Source organism: Chanodichthys erythropterus, chromosome 12 (genome assembly GCF_024489055.1).
Source record: "Chanodichthys erythropterus isolate Z2021 chromosome 12, ASM2448905v1, whole genome shotgun sequence".
Lineage (NCBI taxonomy): Eukaryota > Metazoa > Chordata > Actinopteri > Cypriniformes > Xenocyprididae > Chanodichthys > Chanodichthys erythropterus.
Genome location: NC_090232.1, coordinates 21,000,260 through 21,019,715, shown reverse-complemented (window position 1 = coordinate 21,019,715; position 19,456 = coordinate 21,000,260). Strand labels below are relative to the sequence as shown.

At 37.8% G+C, this 19,456-nt stretch overlaps 1 protein-coding gene across 2 annotated transcripts in view; it reads left to right on the top strand.

Annotated features, from left to right (window-relative positions):
- fbxw7 (F-box and WD repeat domain containing 7) overlaps positions 1-19,456 on the top strand; it is a 174,551-nt gene that overhangs the window by 57,832 nt on the left and 97,263 nt on the right. For both annotated transcript variants that reach the window (XM_067402884.1, XM_067402885.1), the window contains exon 3: positions 17,217-17,963. In XM_067402884.1, the coding sequence (XP_067258985.1) occupies positions 17,286-17,963 (678 nt within the window). In that variant the 5' untranslated portion in view covers positions 17,217-17,285. The remainder of the gene's footprint in view (positions 1-17,216; positions 17,964-19,456) is intronic.

The following is a 19,456-nucleotide window of genomic DNA, read 5'->3' as shown; positions in this document are numbered from 1 at the left end:
ATCAGATAGTGCCACCTTGTGCAATAAAGGTGAATTGCACTTATTCTGTCATCAAAGTAGGGCTGGGCGATATATCGCATGGGATTGTCACGTGCATTTCGTCAGTAAAGCCGGTTCCCTGATTACCGCTAAATCGCCATCCCCTGCTTTCAAATGGAGCGCCATTTAATAGACAGAGCCGTAGTTCACTGACAAGCTATGCAATATCATGTTCATTATCGCAGATGAATCGCCTTCGATAATGAACGCGATATTGCGTGGCTTGTCAGTGAACTACGGTTATGTCTATTAAATGCCGCTCCATTTGCAAGCAGGTGATGGCAATTTGGCTGTAATCAGGGAACCGGCTTTACTGACGAAAGGCGCGTGACAATCCCATGCGATATATATCGCCCAGCCCTACATCAAAGAGTCAATTATTGTTGTGCAGAAAAAAATATACGTACACTGATACACACCTCGGGTCGTTAGCGACCAATAACAATTTTTACCAATAATAAATGGGAAAATGTTTATGATTTTTTTTCCCCCCTTGTTATTGTTTATAATTAATTGATAATATTGATTACTAAAAAGGTTGATGTCTAACTTTAACTTTAAAAAATGTATCAGTAGGAGGGCAGTGAATAACATCTCGTGTCAATAAAGACCCGAGGTATGCATTTAAGGGTTTATGAACCTTAATAGATTTCACATTGATATATAGTTTACCATATCAAATATGGTAAGCAGAGAACAAACCTTGTTGCCACTTGTACATCAAGCGAACACGTTTGAGCTTCCATTTACCATATTTGTGTGTATGGTGTGTATGGTTGTGTGTTGATCAATGTTTCTGTGTATAATAAATCTGTTCATAATATAAACAAATCGTGTCTCCTCAGATGACTTGGTTTGTGTTTTGAACATAAACAAAAGTCTTACAGGTTTAGGTGAACTATCCTTTCAAATGTTCTATTGATCAAGAATTTTTCTCTTAATTCTCCATATTCTTTCATGTTTGAGTTTCAAATTTGACAAGTGTTTCTTTTAAACATGTGGGGTCTCATTCATGAAACACGAGCAGAACGAATTTCTGTGTAAATCGTGTGTAAAGTGGTTCTGGCGTAAATTTTCGGATTCATTAAAATGTTCGAAAGAAATCGACACCTGCTCCCAGCCACGCATAAATAGTGCGTTTAACATCCAAACGTTTTGATCATTAATAAGGCTGCATTTTAATTCACCTTAATAAGGTACATATTTACAGCATTTTGAAAAAAATATTATATTTAGTAATTACATACGTTTTTTCTTTTTACTTTTATTGTGAGTGCCAGTAATAGCATCTGTAAACAGAGCACTTTAATCAAATAATGAATTGATTTCAATAGGGTTGGGCAAACTAATGGCCCCTTAATTGTTATGGAAATTGTTTCCTATAAAATATCCAAAATCCTTCGTTTGGTGTCATAAAATGATGCCCATATATAGTTGTCAGTCGGATTTAATGGGCGGGTAATTGAGAATGAGCGTGTACGCGCGTCCCATTTACGACTGATTGGAATTCATTAACACACACATGCACATTTCACTATCACTTCTGATGTTTACGAAGTATTTGTGAATCAGGAGAAGAGTTTTCAGGAAGGTGTCTTTACACGCAAATCACTCACATATTTACTTGTATATTTACGAATGTTTCATAAATGAGACCCGTGGACTTAATTTCTAGGTTTTTAAGTCTAAAGGAATTTCTTAAAGCCATCTGTATTCTAGTGCCTTCCTAAACGTTGACAGAATTCACTTATGTAGTTTTAGTCTTTTTATTCTGGGAAATGGACCAAAAGTATTGTAGTTAAATGCTGTTTGATTGGATGAAAATCTGTTTAGTGCAGGATAAGTCATACAAATTTTTGGTCAGTTTTCCCAGAAGAGAAGGGCTGTACATTTTAAATATCTGCTAAAAGTGAATTTTAATAAACTTTTTGAAGTACAGTAACATTTAGATGGCTTGATTGCTAAGATGGGCTAAAAGCCACAACTCCAATTTTGGTTTCATGGGATATTTGATGACTCTGATGCTTGTAGTCTGGTGCTTTTTTTTTTTTTTTTTTTTTGGTGACCACATGATTTCCACTGGTTTATGTTCTCCCCATCTAGGTCTCATTTATTTCCATCACCATCAGTGAATGCAAAGTAGAATAGTTCTATGAAAATCCTTGTAACTATAGAGGTGATTCAATGCCAGCATGTTCTGTGAAACAGATTTCTGTCTGCTTGGCTGTCTGCCTGTTCTTTTGGAGAGGTACTCTGGATTATCAATGGTACTAAGGCTTGTGTTTCAATCCTGACAGAGCCAGCATAGAGTAGCCCTTTGCAGTACTTCAACTGCACATCTGTGTCTTTTGTTCAGGGATATCAGAGCTTGGTGCAATGGTCTGCCAAAGCCATGCAGACGCATCCACAACAGCACATGGTTGCTGGCTGGGCACATATTGCCCAAGTACTTGAATACAAAAAAGACACAGGCTCACAGGCTTCTAGACACAGGCTCTTTGGCTAAGTGACTAGGGCAAGCTTTTAGTCAATACCACAGCCCTTTTTTTTTTTTTTTTAAGCCTCTGCAAAAATGTTGAAAGTAATGCTTGAGTCAATAAATGAGCTGTACGTAGATGAGACAACTGGTGACGTTGCACTCGGCTGAACACTCAAGGCTGTCTGGAATAGTTTCAGATCCCTAGGTAATATTAATGTTTTAAGCACATATGATTGATTAATTATTCACTTGCTGAGTAGGTTCAGTTTGCTTGCTTTTAAAGTGAGGGGCAGTTGTAAATATTTGTGTCAACTGCTCAAAGGTTGTATGGGTCAGTCTGAACTGTTGTTCGTTAGAGCGCATGTCTTAGCTGAACAGTGAATTGATTTGGATACAGGAGCACTGTTTCAAATCTCTCAAGTTTTTATCTGCAACTTATTACTCTTTACCAGTGGAATTTTGGAAGGAGGCATGGGAGGCTGTGCCTTCTCCTAAAATATTGGCTGCGAAAAATAATTGATAGTACAAAAAGAAAACATATAATGAAATATAATGTCAAATAGCATATCTTTTCACTTGATCTTTTGCATTCTCATAGGGGTCCTAAACTGGTGTGAATTTGAGTGATGGTCAGCTAACAATGTGGAGCCTCTGTCACTGATTGCTCTACTGGTCCATGGCCCACAAACCAGCTTAGTTAAAACAAGATTAATCGCAAACATCAATTCCAAATCGATTTATGTTCTTGTGATTCTATCTATTAAACTTGAATGCAAGCTAAAGTGTTGCTGAAATAAACCAAAAACTTGTCAGGGGGCCATTTTTAATTACAATCACTCTTTTTTTTTTTTTTTTTTTTTTTTCTTTTTGACAACCCTTTTGCTTTGATAGAAGCTGCATCTGCAGCCATTACATCAGTTAATTTTGGGTATGTTGGTTATTAGATTTAATAATTTTTATTAATAATAATAAGATTTTCTTATATATATATGCATATATATATATATATATATTTGCATATATATATATATATATATTTGCATATATATATATATATATATATTTGCATATATATTTTTATATATATATTTATAATTACTACTCTTTTTTTTGTATTTATTTATTTATTTTATTTTTTTGGGGGAAAATTTATTATTGCTGAAGATACTGGTAAATCCTGAGAAGTGTTTGCTTTCTCTTCATGATTTACAAATTAAAATTGCAGGAGCTGGCAGCTCGTTTTTAATACCAGCCTGAGCCTGACAGACACGTTAACATGATCTGCACACATTGCCTGTGGGACACAAATATATTGCACTGAATTCCTTTGTTGCTGTGAATGGCATCCAACGTACTTAACACTTTCTTTGTGTATCTAAGAGAGGTTTTTCTGCTGACTATGAAAACATTGCTCTTGGGACACCTAAAATTACCTAGAAAGTAAAGCTGCATTTTCACCACAAGAACTTTACCCAGGAACTAGGAACTTTGGGGTACTCGGTGTGTTTCGACCGCAGGAACCAGAGTCTAAATGAAGTTCCAGGTATAAAAAATTCCTCCTCCAAAAGTACCTGCTCGCTAGGTAGTACTTTTTCAAAGTTCTGGAATTCGGGGGTGGGACTTGAGCGCTGAACATACTGATGTTCACGCAGCATTTTGATTGGTTGACTCCACGCAGAATTCTATTTCAACATCGCTGAAGTCTGTTGCGGTGCGTACAGTAAGAGCGGTTTGCTATTCGAATCAACAATGGAGTTTAAAAAATACGACTGATGGATTGACGATGAGGTTCAGGCTTTATTAAGCTTATATGCAGAGGACAAATTCAGTGGGAACTGGAAAATCACATGCAGTCCTACGTCACTGGACTATATTCACGGTACTAGACCCATATGGAAACACAGCTAGCAGTAGGTCTGTGGGGGAAAGTTCCTGGGACAAATAGTTCTGGGTAATTTCAGTGGAAATGCGGTTTAAGAGGAGAAAAACTTTAGAAAACATCGAAATTTGTTTGCTACTAGGGCTTTCCCAGACTAAAGACTTTTTCTAGTCGACTAGTAGTTGTTCATTTAAGCCATCGATTAGTTGCACATTTATTATATTAATTTAATTAATTATGGACTGCATGACTTCACAATTTCCTGTGGAGTTTTTTGTTTTTTTTTGTTTTTTTGTGACCAATCTACTAATTAAAATTTGGTTGACTAAGCCTCTTCTCGTCGACTAACGTTTGGTCGAGTTTTAGAGAGCAGTCCTATCTGCTACAGTTACATCCACTAAGCAGTTGAATATGTGGAAGCGAAAGCACAAAATTTAAAGTTTACAATAGTGACTGATTCATATCTAATAGTGTTGTCAAAGTACCGACCGCATTACCAAGTCGGTACTGAAATTTTAAAAATGACTTTTTGAGGGCTGTTGAGTGGATTTGTAAATACCTCTGGTTGGCCTTTGTGTTCACGCACTCATTGGATATGTCTGTGATTGGCTACAATGATCAAACAACAGGAGCGTTTGAAAGCACACGGAAGTGTTTGAATTTGAAAGTGATAGACGCGTGCTTTCAAACACTCCCTCTCCCAGAGGATGGGACTGTCATTATTTTCATTTTTTAAACACTTGCAGTCTGTATAATTCATAAACACATCTTCATTCTTTATAAATCTCTCCAACAGTGTGTAATGTTAGCTTTAGCCATGGAGCATAGCCTCAGACTCATTCAGAATCAAATGTAAACATCCAAATAAATGCCATACTTACGCGATTAGACATGCTGCATGACGAACACTTTGTAAAGATCCTTTTTGAGGGTTATATTAGCTGTGTGAACTTTCGTTTATGCTGATTAAGGCAAGTGTGAGCTCCGGGGGCGGGGAGCACAAGAATTTAAAGGGGCCACAGCCTGAATCGGTGCATATTTAATGATGCCTCAAAATAGGCAGTTAAAAAAATGAATAAAAAAAATCTATGGGGTATTTTGTGCTGAAACTTCAGACACATTCAGGGGACACCTTAGACTTATATTACATCTTTTGAAAACATATTCTACGGCACTTTTAAGTCACGGATCGGATCATTTTTCGGATCAGCACACACACAAAAAAAATTGGGGGGTGGGGGGTAACTTTGCAATTATTACTTAGCCCACTTTAACTACTCCGATACCACAGCAGAAATTACTAGCCTAACTAATACTTTATTAAAGGCAAGTGAACAGACTGTAAAAAGAACAAATACTGTACACCAATTAAAAGCATAGATAAATACAACATAAAGTTACAAATAAAGTGTAAGGTCTAACTGTAGTATTAATTTTCATGTACAGAAATGTAATTAATTGTAAAATGACACTGTTCACTGTATACATTTAATATAGATTAATCTTTGTTAAAGCTGTTGATTTACATGACCGACAACAGCAGGTATTTATAGGTTGCTGTCACTTTAAGACCCCATGCATGCACACATCCAATAGATACACATCCAAATTCTAACCTTGTTCAATTAAGACATAACCGAATGTTTTTACAAGAATACTTGCCGAGAGGGGTATTTTGACTGACATAATACGTGTATGTGTCCATCCAAGTGCATTGAGGAAAGAGAAATCAATTTGGAGTTTGCGAGCTCTGAAACGGGCCTTTCTCTCTCTCTGTGCGCGCGAGCCTTGTATGTGCATCTGCGCACAGATAACAGCGTGGTGTGCGATATCGAATTAAATCCTCTTTTGCCAATTCTAGCGCTGGAATGGTTTTATCTATTTAATGTGTAAACTGGCAAGACAAAACACGTGCAAATGATAACCTTTCACTCTATTGCAGTTAAACTTGCATTTGATCTGTGGATCACATGCGTGCCGAACCGTGGGGCTTGATCCATACAGATCACAGACAAACAACTATCCGTTTAACCACTAGTATCCAATCACAGACATATGTGATGAGTGCGTGAACACAAAGGCCAATCAGGTGTTTACGAATCCGCTCAACAGTGCTAAAAGCATCATATTTTTTTTACATTTCAGTACCTATTTGGTATCGTGGTCAGTACTTTTGGCAACACTAATATGTAATATCAGCTGATATCAATAATTAATAATAATTAAAAAAAAACACTGACCAATAACTGACATGGTCATGATATGTATTGCCATCATCACTAATCTCACCAAGCAGCGACATCACTGCTCCATCTAACCATTTTGCCAGCCACTAGCTCTTTTTGCAATGACCTTGTCCTCTTTTTATGAATGAGGACTGCTTTCCCTTCAGGGCCTTGAGTCATTGTACCACAGTAGAGCTGTATTTACACCTGTCTGTGTTTCTGTCCTTTAGCTGATTTTTACCTCTCCATTCTATGATGCCTGGAGGCGAGGTGGGGGACATGGACAAAAGAATAACATGTTTGTTCATATGGAATGGTCTCCAGTATTAGCTTTTATGAGATTTTTGGATTGTAAAAGCTTTAGTTGTTCAAATAAAAATAAATATAAAAGATGACAAACTATTTTTCAGATGCACTAAGGTGACATTTGAAATACTAGCTTAAGCTAGTTAAATCCTAGTGATGACAGCTGGTATTTAATGAACCAAAAGAAATCTAAAATCTGTTCTTTCAATAAAGAAACACATTTTTCCTTGTTGGTTTTGCTTCCAATATAGGATGCCTCATAGCCAATATAATGCTGAATAAATAATACAGAAATTTCAATGATAGCAAAAGAGATGTATATAAACTTTTTTTGCCTTCTATCACAGGCTCTTTGTAGAATTCAAATCAGATAAAGGAGACCGGTAAATGCATCTGAATTGCATACTACATTTGCTGAGATGTGAAGTTGTGTAGTATAAATGCAATATGAACAGACTACATCTGTCATGTTGTCACTGCTTTGCTTCTGTGCCGTTCACAACTCCTCTCTAGAGTCCATTGGTTTCATGCTTCAGAATCTTGGCGGAAGTAATAGGTCATCCATGTATTTCTCCTGTTGTTTTATGAATACCATGATTTTGGACATTTCACAGTTTTTCACCTGCATTATATGAGGGAAGTTTGCATATTCAGATGCAGAGCAAGTCTTAATCGACATGGTCATCACCTCAATATTATATGGTTAATCACTATTCCTTACTTCCTACTTCCTTCAGTTAGTCTCTTCCTTCCTTCCTTAATAAACATACTACAGTAGCACAGAGCAAAATGTGTACGGTTTCTGCATAGGAGATATATTGAGGTTTTCCAGTATGATGCTTAGGCAGTTCAGCTATTCATTGCCTGTCGATGGATAGTCTTTTCAGCCTGTTCTGCCTGGCCACCAAGGTCACAGAAACTGTCTTTTCCCACAAACCATTTTTCTCTAACAAACCGATTCCCCCATTCTTGCTGTAACTAAACTACAACCCTTTAGAAATACCGAATGATGCTTCTAATAAGGTTTTTCAGCAATAGATTTGTTTTCCAGCACAGGTTGCAGATATTTACCCAAATTTATGTTTGTTTGTTTTTTGTTTCCGTCTTTCAAATGGGATTGTCCCATTTTGCAAATGATTCTGCTGCTAACGGCACAAGAGGAATTGGACAGTTTTGAGAGAATGAGTGATTTGTGAAACCAGGTGATGTGTTTTTCTGTGATTTGGCTTGGTTCTTATCATAAAGACCCATCCAGATACCTTCGAGGTTAATAAAAATAACCCTCTCTTTTCCTGTTCATTCATAATGTTTCCTGTAACTGAGGCGTCCAAGAGGAGATGACAGTCGGGCAGCTTTGTGGGAAATGACATTGTAAAACCAATAATACCGCTACTCTCTCCTCCTCCCTTTCACCTCCTTTTAAAACATTTTCTCTGAGAGGATGTGCCAAAACCCATTTTGGCTTTACCTTCCTCTCAGCCCCTTTAGATGTAGATAAATGACCTGCTGCAGAAGTGTACACAGTGGTAATAACTAAAGAAATGATGCACCTCACTTCCTTATCAGACTGCTCGCCTACGCCAGCCTGGCCGCATTCCCTGGGAGCCAAGCCAAATTCTTCTCTTTAAGGCAATGCTTCCATTTTTCCATATCAGAGCGTATGTCTGGAAAACAATACTTTATAAACTTTCTGGAGTTTTCCCTCTGTCACCGCATAAGCTGTTCTGTATTCATTAGTCATGTAAATGTTTGGTTTGTTTTGAAACCATTTTGCTTTCTTTTGATGCAAGAATTTGATGAATTTGTTAGACTTGTTTGCTTTAAGTCTTTCTCTAGTTCCCTTGGATTACACTTACCACTGAGTTCAAACCAGGCACTTGGGTTATTTTGTGGTGGTGAAAACACCCATCCTGAATCATTCAGATGTTTTCTCAAGTGATTTGAGGGTCAATGACAAATGAGAGTGTCAACAGTAAAGAAAGTAAAAAAGAGATTTTAAAAACCTATTCAAAACACATGTACCAAGTTCTTAGAAATAAACTCTTTATATTATTTATGTTGGTTTCATATGGTTTTAATAAACGTTTATACTGATGCTTTAAAGTTCACCCAAAAATGAAATTTCTGTCATTTAATTACTCACCCTCATGCCATTCCACACAAGACCTTAGTTCACCTTCTGAACACATTAAGATATTTTGATGAAATCTTTTTTTTTTTTTTTTCTATTTTCTTCTATTGAAAGCAACAAAATTACTAGGGATGTCCCGATCACGTTTTTTTGCCCTCGAGTCCGAGTCCGAGTCATTTGATTTTGAGTATCTGCCGATACCGAGTCCCGATCCGATACTTAATAGCCTACATAAAAAAGAATAAAGAAGAGTGAAAAAACAGATCCAGGAACAGTGCTTTTCAGGTTTTTCAGGTATTCAGTTTTCAAATAGAAATCAAATATAAAATATCACTGCATATTATCTTTACTGTATAAAATAAATAAAGATTAATCATTATTGAAGTTACAAAAACTATTCAGTCAAGAGCAGTGAGTGATTTCTTTGTTTTTTTGTTGTTTGATTTAACATTAAATACAGGCAGCAGGAATAGTTGTTTTCCCTTTAAGACATGCACGATCCCGTACATATAGCTACTGTTCCACATGCGCTTTCTTTCTCGACTAATATACGTTCACTTAAGACATAACCGACTATGTTTGCTAGGATACTCGCTAGGACGGGCATGTTGACATAATTTTTGTATGAATGTGGCCGCCGAAGCGCAAGGCGTGAAAGAGAACTCAGTATTTGCGCGCTGACTGGAATAAGCGTGTGCGCGCTTCGGATGAGCGCACACAAATCTTCTCACAGCGCGCGCGAGTTCTCTTTCGCGTCTTGTTCTTTAAGGTTTAAATCAGCAAGGCTTAAAAGAGTTAGTTTAAATACAGACAGCAACGTGTGTCAACACCCGGGTGATGACGGCGTAAATGACTGGACATTAGAGCAGACGGCACTCGCAGTTAACAGTTTACAAAGAGTGACTGTTTTGTCCACGCTTTCTGATTATCGTTGTTGTAACGTTTTGTGCATCCATCGACTGAAACATACATTATCTGAACTCTGTCTGTTTTCCACGTTACTATTTTAAACAAACCATATTAACCAATAGATGCGTCGTCATTCGAGATGGACCGCAGTGCAAGTGCGGTCCGTAAGTGGAGAACCGTATGGTTCGATTTTTTTACCGAGAACCGTTGCACCCCTAATACATATACAGCTATGGAAAAAATTAAGAGACCACTCCTAGTTCAGAAATCAATGTTAAGTGGTCTCTTAATTTTTTCCATAGCTGTATATCCGAGTCCTGATTGGGAGGTAATGTCCGATTCCGATCGAGTCTGAAACCACAAGATCGGGCCCGATTTCCGATCATGTGATCGGATCTGGACATCCCTAAAAATTACCACATTCAATGTCCATAAAAGTAGTTAAAACATTGTTAAAATAGTCAACATGACTACAGCGATTCAGCCTTTAATGTTATAAAGGGACAAAAATACTTTGTGCACAAAAACAAAACAAAAATAACGACTTTATTCAACAATTTTTCCTCTTCCGTGACAATCTGTTGTGCAGTTGCCGCAGTGCTGTTTCTCCGTGTTTACACCCGAATGTCGGCTCATTATTGGCTGGCTCCTGTGTCAGCATCACACGCATGCCTCGTGCTGCTTACGTGAAGAGGCGTCAGCCAATACCGAGCCAGCGTTTGGACGTAGAACCTGGAAGCTGCAACGAAAATAGCATAGCAGAGGAGAGACAGGGAGAGATGAATTTGTTGAATAAAGTCGTTTTTGTTTTGTTTTTGTGCACAAAAAGTATTCCTGTCGCTTCATAACTTTATGGTTGAACCACTGAAGTCACGTTGACTATTATAAAGTTTTTGCTACTTTTCTGGACATTGAATATGGTAATTTTGTTGCTTTCAGTGGAGGATAAAAAAATAAAAAAAAACACTTGAATTGTGTTCCCAAGATGAATGAAGGTCTTATGGGTGTGGAATGACATGAGAGAGAGTAATTTATGACAGAATTTTTTATTTTTGGGTAAACTAACCCTTTAAATGCTCAAGCTTGAGTGGGTTCTGGTTGGATGTTTTGATTGTTCATTAGCTGGAAAAATTTGTTCTTTTTCTCTAATTTCTACATTTCTATATTTTATTTTTGACTTTATTCCCTCCACCCCCTCCGAAATATATATTAACATTTATTTTAATTCAGCTGTTAAAAACATGTTCATCAAATTTCATTTTCAGTAAAAAAACAAATTAGATTTCGTCCATCTGGCCAAAAATGAGGATCCTGTCATTGACCCTGGAATATCTTTCTAATAATGATTTATTACTAAGATGCCGACCAGTCTGTATCTAGAATTTCTAAGTGACCTTCAGCACCCCACTCTACTGATGACAGAACATAGACTTACTCATCTGTCTTGAATAGGGGTGTAACGATTCACTTGTTTTCAAGATGCATCGATTACGAATCCTGACGATGCATATGCATCGATCTTGAAACATGTTTTTTGAATCGTGAATCGTTTATTTTGGTCGATAATCGATGTAAAATGCAAAGAATCGGCTTAATCGCGATTCTATAGTGATTCAGTGCTTTAAAAAATATAAACATTAAATTACTACATGCGCGAATTGATGGAGATGATGTGCGCCATCATTCGCCCTCACAGCTCTCATTCACAGACACGCGCGGCTGCACTTTACCGCCTTTCATTGGATTGCGCTCGCGCTCCTTCTGTAGCCCACGTTTGAGCTCTCCTCAGGATGGCCACTGCTGTTCACATGAGCATATGACAGTTCTCTATTAAGACAGCAACAGTCCTGAGTCAAACCACTCAAGCCATTGATAAAGCTGCCAAGTAATTGCGCGGTCACTACTGTTGAAATAAAACGTTTTTATTGCGTGGAAAAGTCGGAAATGGTTCATTGACATTACCTGAGCAGTTTCAAGGCACGCATTTGTTGCATGGACTGAGCAAACATAATGTAAGTGTCTAAATGCATACGCACAGTTCAATGAATGATAAATGAAATTATGAACTTAATGTCATTAAACTGAATGTGCGAGGAAACTGCTGAAATATCTACACTATTAACAACACTGACATAAGAGCGCGCGGTTTATCAGATGCGCGTTAAAGTTGCGTTCGTTACTATAGCAACAGTAGAAATCCAGCGCGTTTTCTTTCAGAATCACCATAAGGAAAATGTTCCATATAAAGAGAACAAAGAGGGCTTTTTACTATTCAGTGAAGAAAAGTTAGTTTAAAATTAGTTGGGAAAGTGCATGATAAGCAGTATTAAGCATTAGTATTTTTAATGTACCTGGAACAGTTTAATAAGGTTGTGTAACCTTTAACACTATCCTCCACTATATTTACCATGAACTAGGCCTAAAAATACTTTTAAAGCCCTTTTAAAGTTTTGGCTTATGTAAATTTCCACAAATGCCAATTTTTATAGGCTGTTAAAATAAAGTTATGTAGCATCATTGAAAACTAACCTGAACTAACATTAACAATGGACAAAAGGTTTTTTTGTTTGTTTGTTTGTTTTTGCCCTTACTCTCTGACCTCCTGAAGGCCGCTGTGTAATTCACACCCTGATTAAGCATTTCAATATCCCTATAAATGCATATTAAAATGCAGAATCGAATTAATCGAATCAAATTAATCGAATCGCATTGAATTTTAATGTGAATCGTCTCGAATCGAATCGTTCTGAATTTGCAAAAATCGTTCTTGAATCGAATCGAACACCTATGAATCGTGATTCGCATTGAATCTGTGTCTACCCAAAGATTCACAGCCCTAGTCTTGAAAAATGCAGAAACCTACGGCAAGAGGAGATGGGAGCAGCCTTCTGTGTGAAACGTATTAAACCAAATTACTGTTGTTAAGGCAGTTTTCATACACTTTAACAGTCTCGCCCTCAATGCAAATGAGGCTTAATGTAATCGTGTGTGCGTGTTGCCGGTTAGATTGCAGTACTGTCCCTTGATCGCACACTGGTTCAGTTGTGCAGTCTAACAGCACTAATTGTGTTCTGTGTCTAATGCAGTTTCACGAATAGACCAGCATGCAGGACATGAATACTAACAGGAAGCCCAGCACCTTCAAGACACAGAACAGCCCACTTCACCAGGCACAGGCGCTTTGTGTTTGCACTGGCATGCAGCTACACTTTGCTAAGTAATTGCTTTTTAGCACGTTGATAAACTAACTAAGTTTCAGTTTAATCCTCAGAGGATGGACAGGTTTTCTTATAGAGCTCTCACCTTGTTCAGCCTCTGTATAGAAAGGGAAATTGAAATGTCTATTTGAAGTTCATCTCCACATAATTATTTTCCAATTGAATCTTGGCTGATTCTGATCTGATCTTCCCTGCTATAAAGGAAATGATTCAGTAATCAAAAGCTCATCTAATCAGATGCTTTAAACAGTTTTAAATTGCCCTGAGATCTCTGCCTTCATATATATGCTGTGATTAGACTCAAATTCAGACCTCTGAGAGAAGTAAATGCATAGATCTGATGGATACACTACTGGATTCTTGTGACAAAGTTTAGCAAGCTAGAATGGTCATGTTAGCCCCTGCTGGTAGGTGCAGTAATTGAACCATCTGGACTCAAAAACATGTTGCTAAATTGACAATCATTCATGAGTTAGTATATATTCTGATAATATATTAAATATTTCTTGCTAATGTTTACTAGTGCCTGACATGACTGATTGATCAGTGCAAACAGTATGATTCCCGAAAGAATTAATTTTTTTTTTTTTTTTTTTTTTTTTTTTTTAACCAATACTGTACAGTGAGAATTTTTATTTTTTTTGTGTGCATTTACTGTGTATTCTTTTTTAAAATCTCATATTTTGCAGTAAATGCTATAAAGGCTTGTTTGCACTAAGAATGCACTATGACTATATTAGCATCCACATCAACAAACAATAACGTCTTTTTATTGTACGCGCATGGTGCAGTTATGGCACCTGCCGCTTGTATGGATACTAATTGGCTGGCAAAGTTTTTAGCGTTCATCAGCCGGAATAAAACATTCTGAAAGTGATTGAACAATGTGGTGTCTGTGTTGCTATCATTATAGTTGTGGGGTGGACTTCCCTATTCTCATAGAATTAAAAGTGCCATAGAATTTAAAATTGAATTTACCTTGGCACAGTTGAATAGCAAGAGTTCAGTACATGGAAATGACATACAGTCTAAAAACAGTCTAAAACACCATTGTTTCATCCTCCTTGTGTAAATCTCATTTGTTTAAAAGACCTCCGAAGAACAGGCGAATCTCAACATAACACCGACTGTTATCATTAATATGTACGCCCCCAATATTTGCATATGCCAGCCCATGTTCAAGGCATTAGACAAGGGCAGCCAGTATTAACGTCTGGATCTGTGCACAGCTGAATCATCAGACTAGGTAAGCAAGCAAGAACAATAGTAAAAAATGGCAGATGGAGCAATAATAACTGACATGATCCATGATATCATGATATGTTTAGTGATATTGTCTTTCTAAATGTTTCGTTAGCATGTTGCTAATGTACTGTTAAATGTGGTTAAAGTTACCATTGTTTCTTACTGTATTCATGGAGACGAGAGCCGTCGCTATTTTCATTAAAGACAGTTGGTATAATTCATAAACGCATCTCATTCTTTATAAATCTCTCCAACAGTGTGTAATGTTAGCTTTAGCCACGGAGCACTATGAAATTCATTCAGAATCAAATGTAAACATCCAAATAAATACTATACTCACATGATCCAATGCATGCATGCAGCATGCATGACGAACATTTTGTAAAGATCCATTTGAGGGTTATATTAACTGTGTGAACTTTGTGTTTGCTGTTTAAGGCAGTTGAGAGCTCGCGGGGGCGGGGGAGCGGGAGATTTAAAGGGGCCACAGCCTGAATCGGCGCATATTTAATGATGCCCCAAAATAGGCAGTTAAAAAAATTAATTAAAAAATCTATGGGGTATTTTGAGCTGAAACTTCAGACACATTCAGGAGACACCTTAGACTTATATTACATCTTGTGAAAAAACGTTCTAGGGCACCTTTAAAATAATTCAACTTTATAGTTATAGTTTGACTCTTTTTATAGTAATGATTTAAGGATATGACCACTTGTTACAAAAATAAACACTGAGAATTTAGTTTTAAGCATGTCACAGATACCCTTTTCATGGTGCTAAGGTCTTGTTAAATATCTTATTTGCGTACACAACAACATTCATGCAGTCAGTCTCATCTCTTATCGTCTAGGCCCATCTGTGCACTCCATTATCTTAATCAGGTCTCTATCAAACTCACGTGCTCTCACACTCCTGGTTGGATTACACAGCTCATCCCTGTTTTCACTTGTACCGTTATCTACCATTTTACTGGCTTCTCTTTCTGTGACGGTTTACTGTAATTCAAAGGTTTAATAAGGATTTTTTTTTTCCTGCTCTTATGGTCCATTTTTTTAAATCTTCCCCAGCTATTTCAGTATACCTAAAACGACATTCTGCAAAACAAAAGCGTAATGCACATTAAAAAAAGTGTGAAAACACTGTACAGAGCAAATAACAGTTCTGCCAAAGAGCCAGAAACTCACTCACACTGGTGAGCCATCCATACTGTAACACAATGTTATTGTGTATATCCTGCTGCAGACATGTGGTCTATGTCTGGATACTAAACCCTTGTAACATGAACTGCACTTATTTGGCACTGATGCCCTCTGCTGGTAATTTATGGTCATCAGTGATTGTATTTGATCTGTTGTAGGAGTCATTGGAGTTTCTATTATCTAAATTCTTCTTGAATTGAATAGAATCTGTGTTAAACAAGATTTTGTGTGTAGACTTGGTGTCTGTTTGGTCTGTGATTGGTCTCTAATCTTCCTCCACATAGTTGTTGTATTAATTATCCAAACACATTCTAATTGACTGAGATAAAATAAAGTTTAAAGTCTGTTTTTTTGTTTTGTTTTTGAAGAAAGGCTCACCAAGGCTGCCAAAATTAAAGGAAAAGTACAGTTAAACAGTAATATTGTGAAATATTATTGCTAATTGTTTTCTATTTCAGTATGTTTTCAAATATGATTTATTCATTAGTGTCACATGATTCTTCAGAAATCATTCAAATATGTTGATTTGGTGCTCAAGAAACATTTCTTATCTCAGTTGTAAACAGTTGGGCTGCTTAAAATCAAAGACTATAGATATAGAAAAACAGTTCACTCCTGTTACTTGTGAATGGGAGAAACTGCCACCTTCTAAGTAAATGAGCCAATTGCTGATTGATAAAGTCATTGCATCGCTGCAGCTGCCTAGAAGCTCTGGTTTCCATAGAAATCAGAGACTCGTGCTTAGGACTGCACATGCGCATTGGCTCATCTAGCCTGAAAAATGAGCTATTTGAGCATTAGAAAAATTTTATGGGACAGTTCATGTCAGATTTTGTTGCTGATTTGAAATGATATTTAATTGTGAGTTCTTCAAGCAGTTTTTGAGATTTCAGGGTTCCATTCAAATAGAAAGGACTTGGTCTTGGATGCCCGAAAAAGCTGCCCGAAAGTTTGGCAAATATGGCCGCTGAGTGAACAGACTTTTCTTAGCAGTTTTATGACAAAGGAGAATTTTGTAACATTCTTAACTTTTTTACTTACACTTTGATCAATTTAATGTGTCTTCTGTACCCCAATCTTTTGAATGGTATTTCATATGTGTGTATTATTTTACAGCACATGTACTCAAACATGCATGTTTTAGCATTATTAGGTTCTAGATTGTAGCATTTAACTAAAAAAAAAAGTTTTTAATGAAGACCGTAGAATTGAAAGGGAACGGAGTAAAAGTTTGAATGACTGAATGAAACTCGTTGTTTGTTTGCATGTGTTGAAGTGAGACTGTTGCTGTGGTTTCCAGGCCAAGCCTAGTGTAGATTATCAACTGCCAAGCAGGAGAGGTGTGCCCATTGTTTGAGGGATCTTCATATTGCATCTTTCACAGCATAGATGCAAATGTCTATTGTTTTATTTCACAGGCATGAATAAAAGAATTACTTACCCACTTTCAGCACGCTCTGGATACAAACAGGAGAAATAGGCGTTTCTTCGTTTTGTGTAACCATCCCAAACAAATGCCTTTTATTGCCTTTTTATGTTGATTTCATGCTGACTTTAACCATTTTCTGTCTCCATCTCTCTTTCAGAATGCCAAGTCCTTGTCCTCCTCAGACAGCCTAGCGAAGGTGCAGGAGGTAGCAAGCTGGCTTTTGGAAATGAACCAGGATCTGCTGTCGGGGGGCAGCGGCAGCAGGGCGGCCCAGCAGCAGAGGCCGGGGGCAGGTAACAGCACCTCCGGCCACACACCCCAGCCCCAGGTGGAGCACGTCAACCAGGTGCTGGAGGAGCAGGAGCAGGAGCAGGAGGCGCAACAACAGAGAAGAGAACCTGGCGAGGAGGAAGAGGGCAGACAAGAGCGGCCAAGGGAAGGAGAGGAGGAGCCATGGCCTTCCGGAGGCGAGCCAGTTGAGGAAGGACGGAGGAGCGAGGTGAACGGAGCCGAGAAGGGCGCCCAGTGGATGTGGGAGCAGGAGCAGCGGCGGCGGCGAAGACGGCATCGTGATGAAGAGGAGGAGAACGAGGAGGAGGATAATAACAACGCCGGAAGGGATGGGCAGGCCGGGTCGGGACTTCGTTCAGAGGAAGACGACGACCGGCCGGAGGAAGAGGAGAACGGTGACGAGGAGGACATGGACCAGGACAGCGATGAGTTTGAGTTTGAACATTCAGAAGACAGTGGGAGGGAAGAGGAGGAGGAGGCTGAAGAGGAGGAAGAAGGAGAGGATGGCCTCCTCTCTCCCTCCCTCAGGACCAGTGTGTCGGACCCTAATGATAACACGGACCAGTCCTCTGGACGACAGAACCAAAGCTCAACCTCTGTCTCAAAGAATAAGGTAAGCGACTGAAGTTCACTTTTTCAATTGGTCCTTAAAGTTCAAATGGAAATTTTCTTGCGATTAAGTCTTAATGTAGTGAGATGTATCTAATGTGGGCAGAGGGCTTCTGTAATCATGGTGTTCCCTCTACTGGTCGTTTTTGGCTTTACATCAGATTAACAATCATCTTGTTGTGAGAATTGATTTTATGGTGTGATGAACTCATTCATAAGCCGAACATCACATCCCTGATGGAATGAAGGAATATGCTTTCAAACAAAGGTTGGTTTGCTGATATCATGTCAAGTATTGGATTGTATTGAATGTGCTCAGGTGCACCTGGATTAGCTTGATGTTTTTCATTTTAAAACTAAATTGCTCCTTTTGTTCTCACATTCTTGGATCACTTGGCTGATGGAAGTTAAAGCAGGGATTCCCTTTTTTTTTTTTCCCCCCATCTGAACCCCTTTGACATAATTTCAGGGGTACTGAAATTTTTTAAGTTAATATTTTAATTATTTAACACACATATTCACATGTTCACGGTTATCTGATGACAATGAATGCTCTAGTTGACATGTAAGTAAACAAATAAAATATTTAAACTTTCTTATTTTGTTTGATTTTAAAATTATTTTTTTTACAGTATTAGGCTGCACAGTTTAGTCCAAAATAATATTTTTGTCATATCACAGTTTAAATTACCATATAAGATAAACATGTATGTTGCGTCCCAGTTTGCCTACTAATACCATGCCCTAAAAGTATGTTCTATTTTTGTGAAGAAAAAGTACATACATTTGAATGTGTAGCTTTGGGACTACTTCATCATAATTGCGTCTCTAACGGACACTCTGTCGCTTAGTTACGTGCAACCTGTAACCATTTAAACTTCTCTGTCAATCATCATGTCACAGCTAAAATCCTCCACATTCAATTAAATTTAATTTCCTACCATTTCAGAGAAAAATGTAGTCGCACGCTGATCTGCCAGTCCATGGTCTTTCATGTGGAGAACTCTCCTCATGTTTGCATAATGATACATTTAAAAGTTAATGACTAAACGCATCGTTATAAAAGATCATAATGCTGTTGCATGTGAAATATAATGTGGATAACATTTAATAAATATTTTTTTGTCAGGTTAGATACTGATTATTAATCACTCAAACTCCATCTTAACCGCTCTGCTTAACCATCGGTCTTGCACATCCGTCATGTTTGTATTTTTTTAACACTTTTTATTTGTGTATGTAGTTCTAATCAAATACTCTTCTACTGGGTGGTTGTGGGCAATGTTAGCCGTAAGGAGCGTGCATGGATTTGCACTTTGGGTTCTAAGTGGAAAAAGTAGACTATCCGGGTATCTTTGGAATGGTCTGCGACATGCAGATATGGAGTTTTTACAGCCGCTCCGATACACTGATCTGCTTGCTAGATGAGCTGCTTGCGTGTAAATGAAGAGCTTATCATACTAAATCGCGTTTTGATTATCACAGTAAGCCATATTG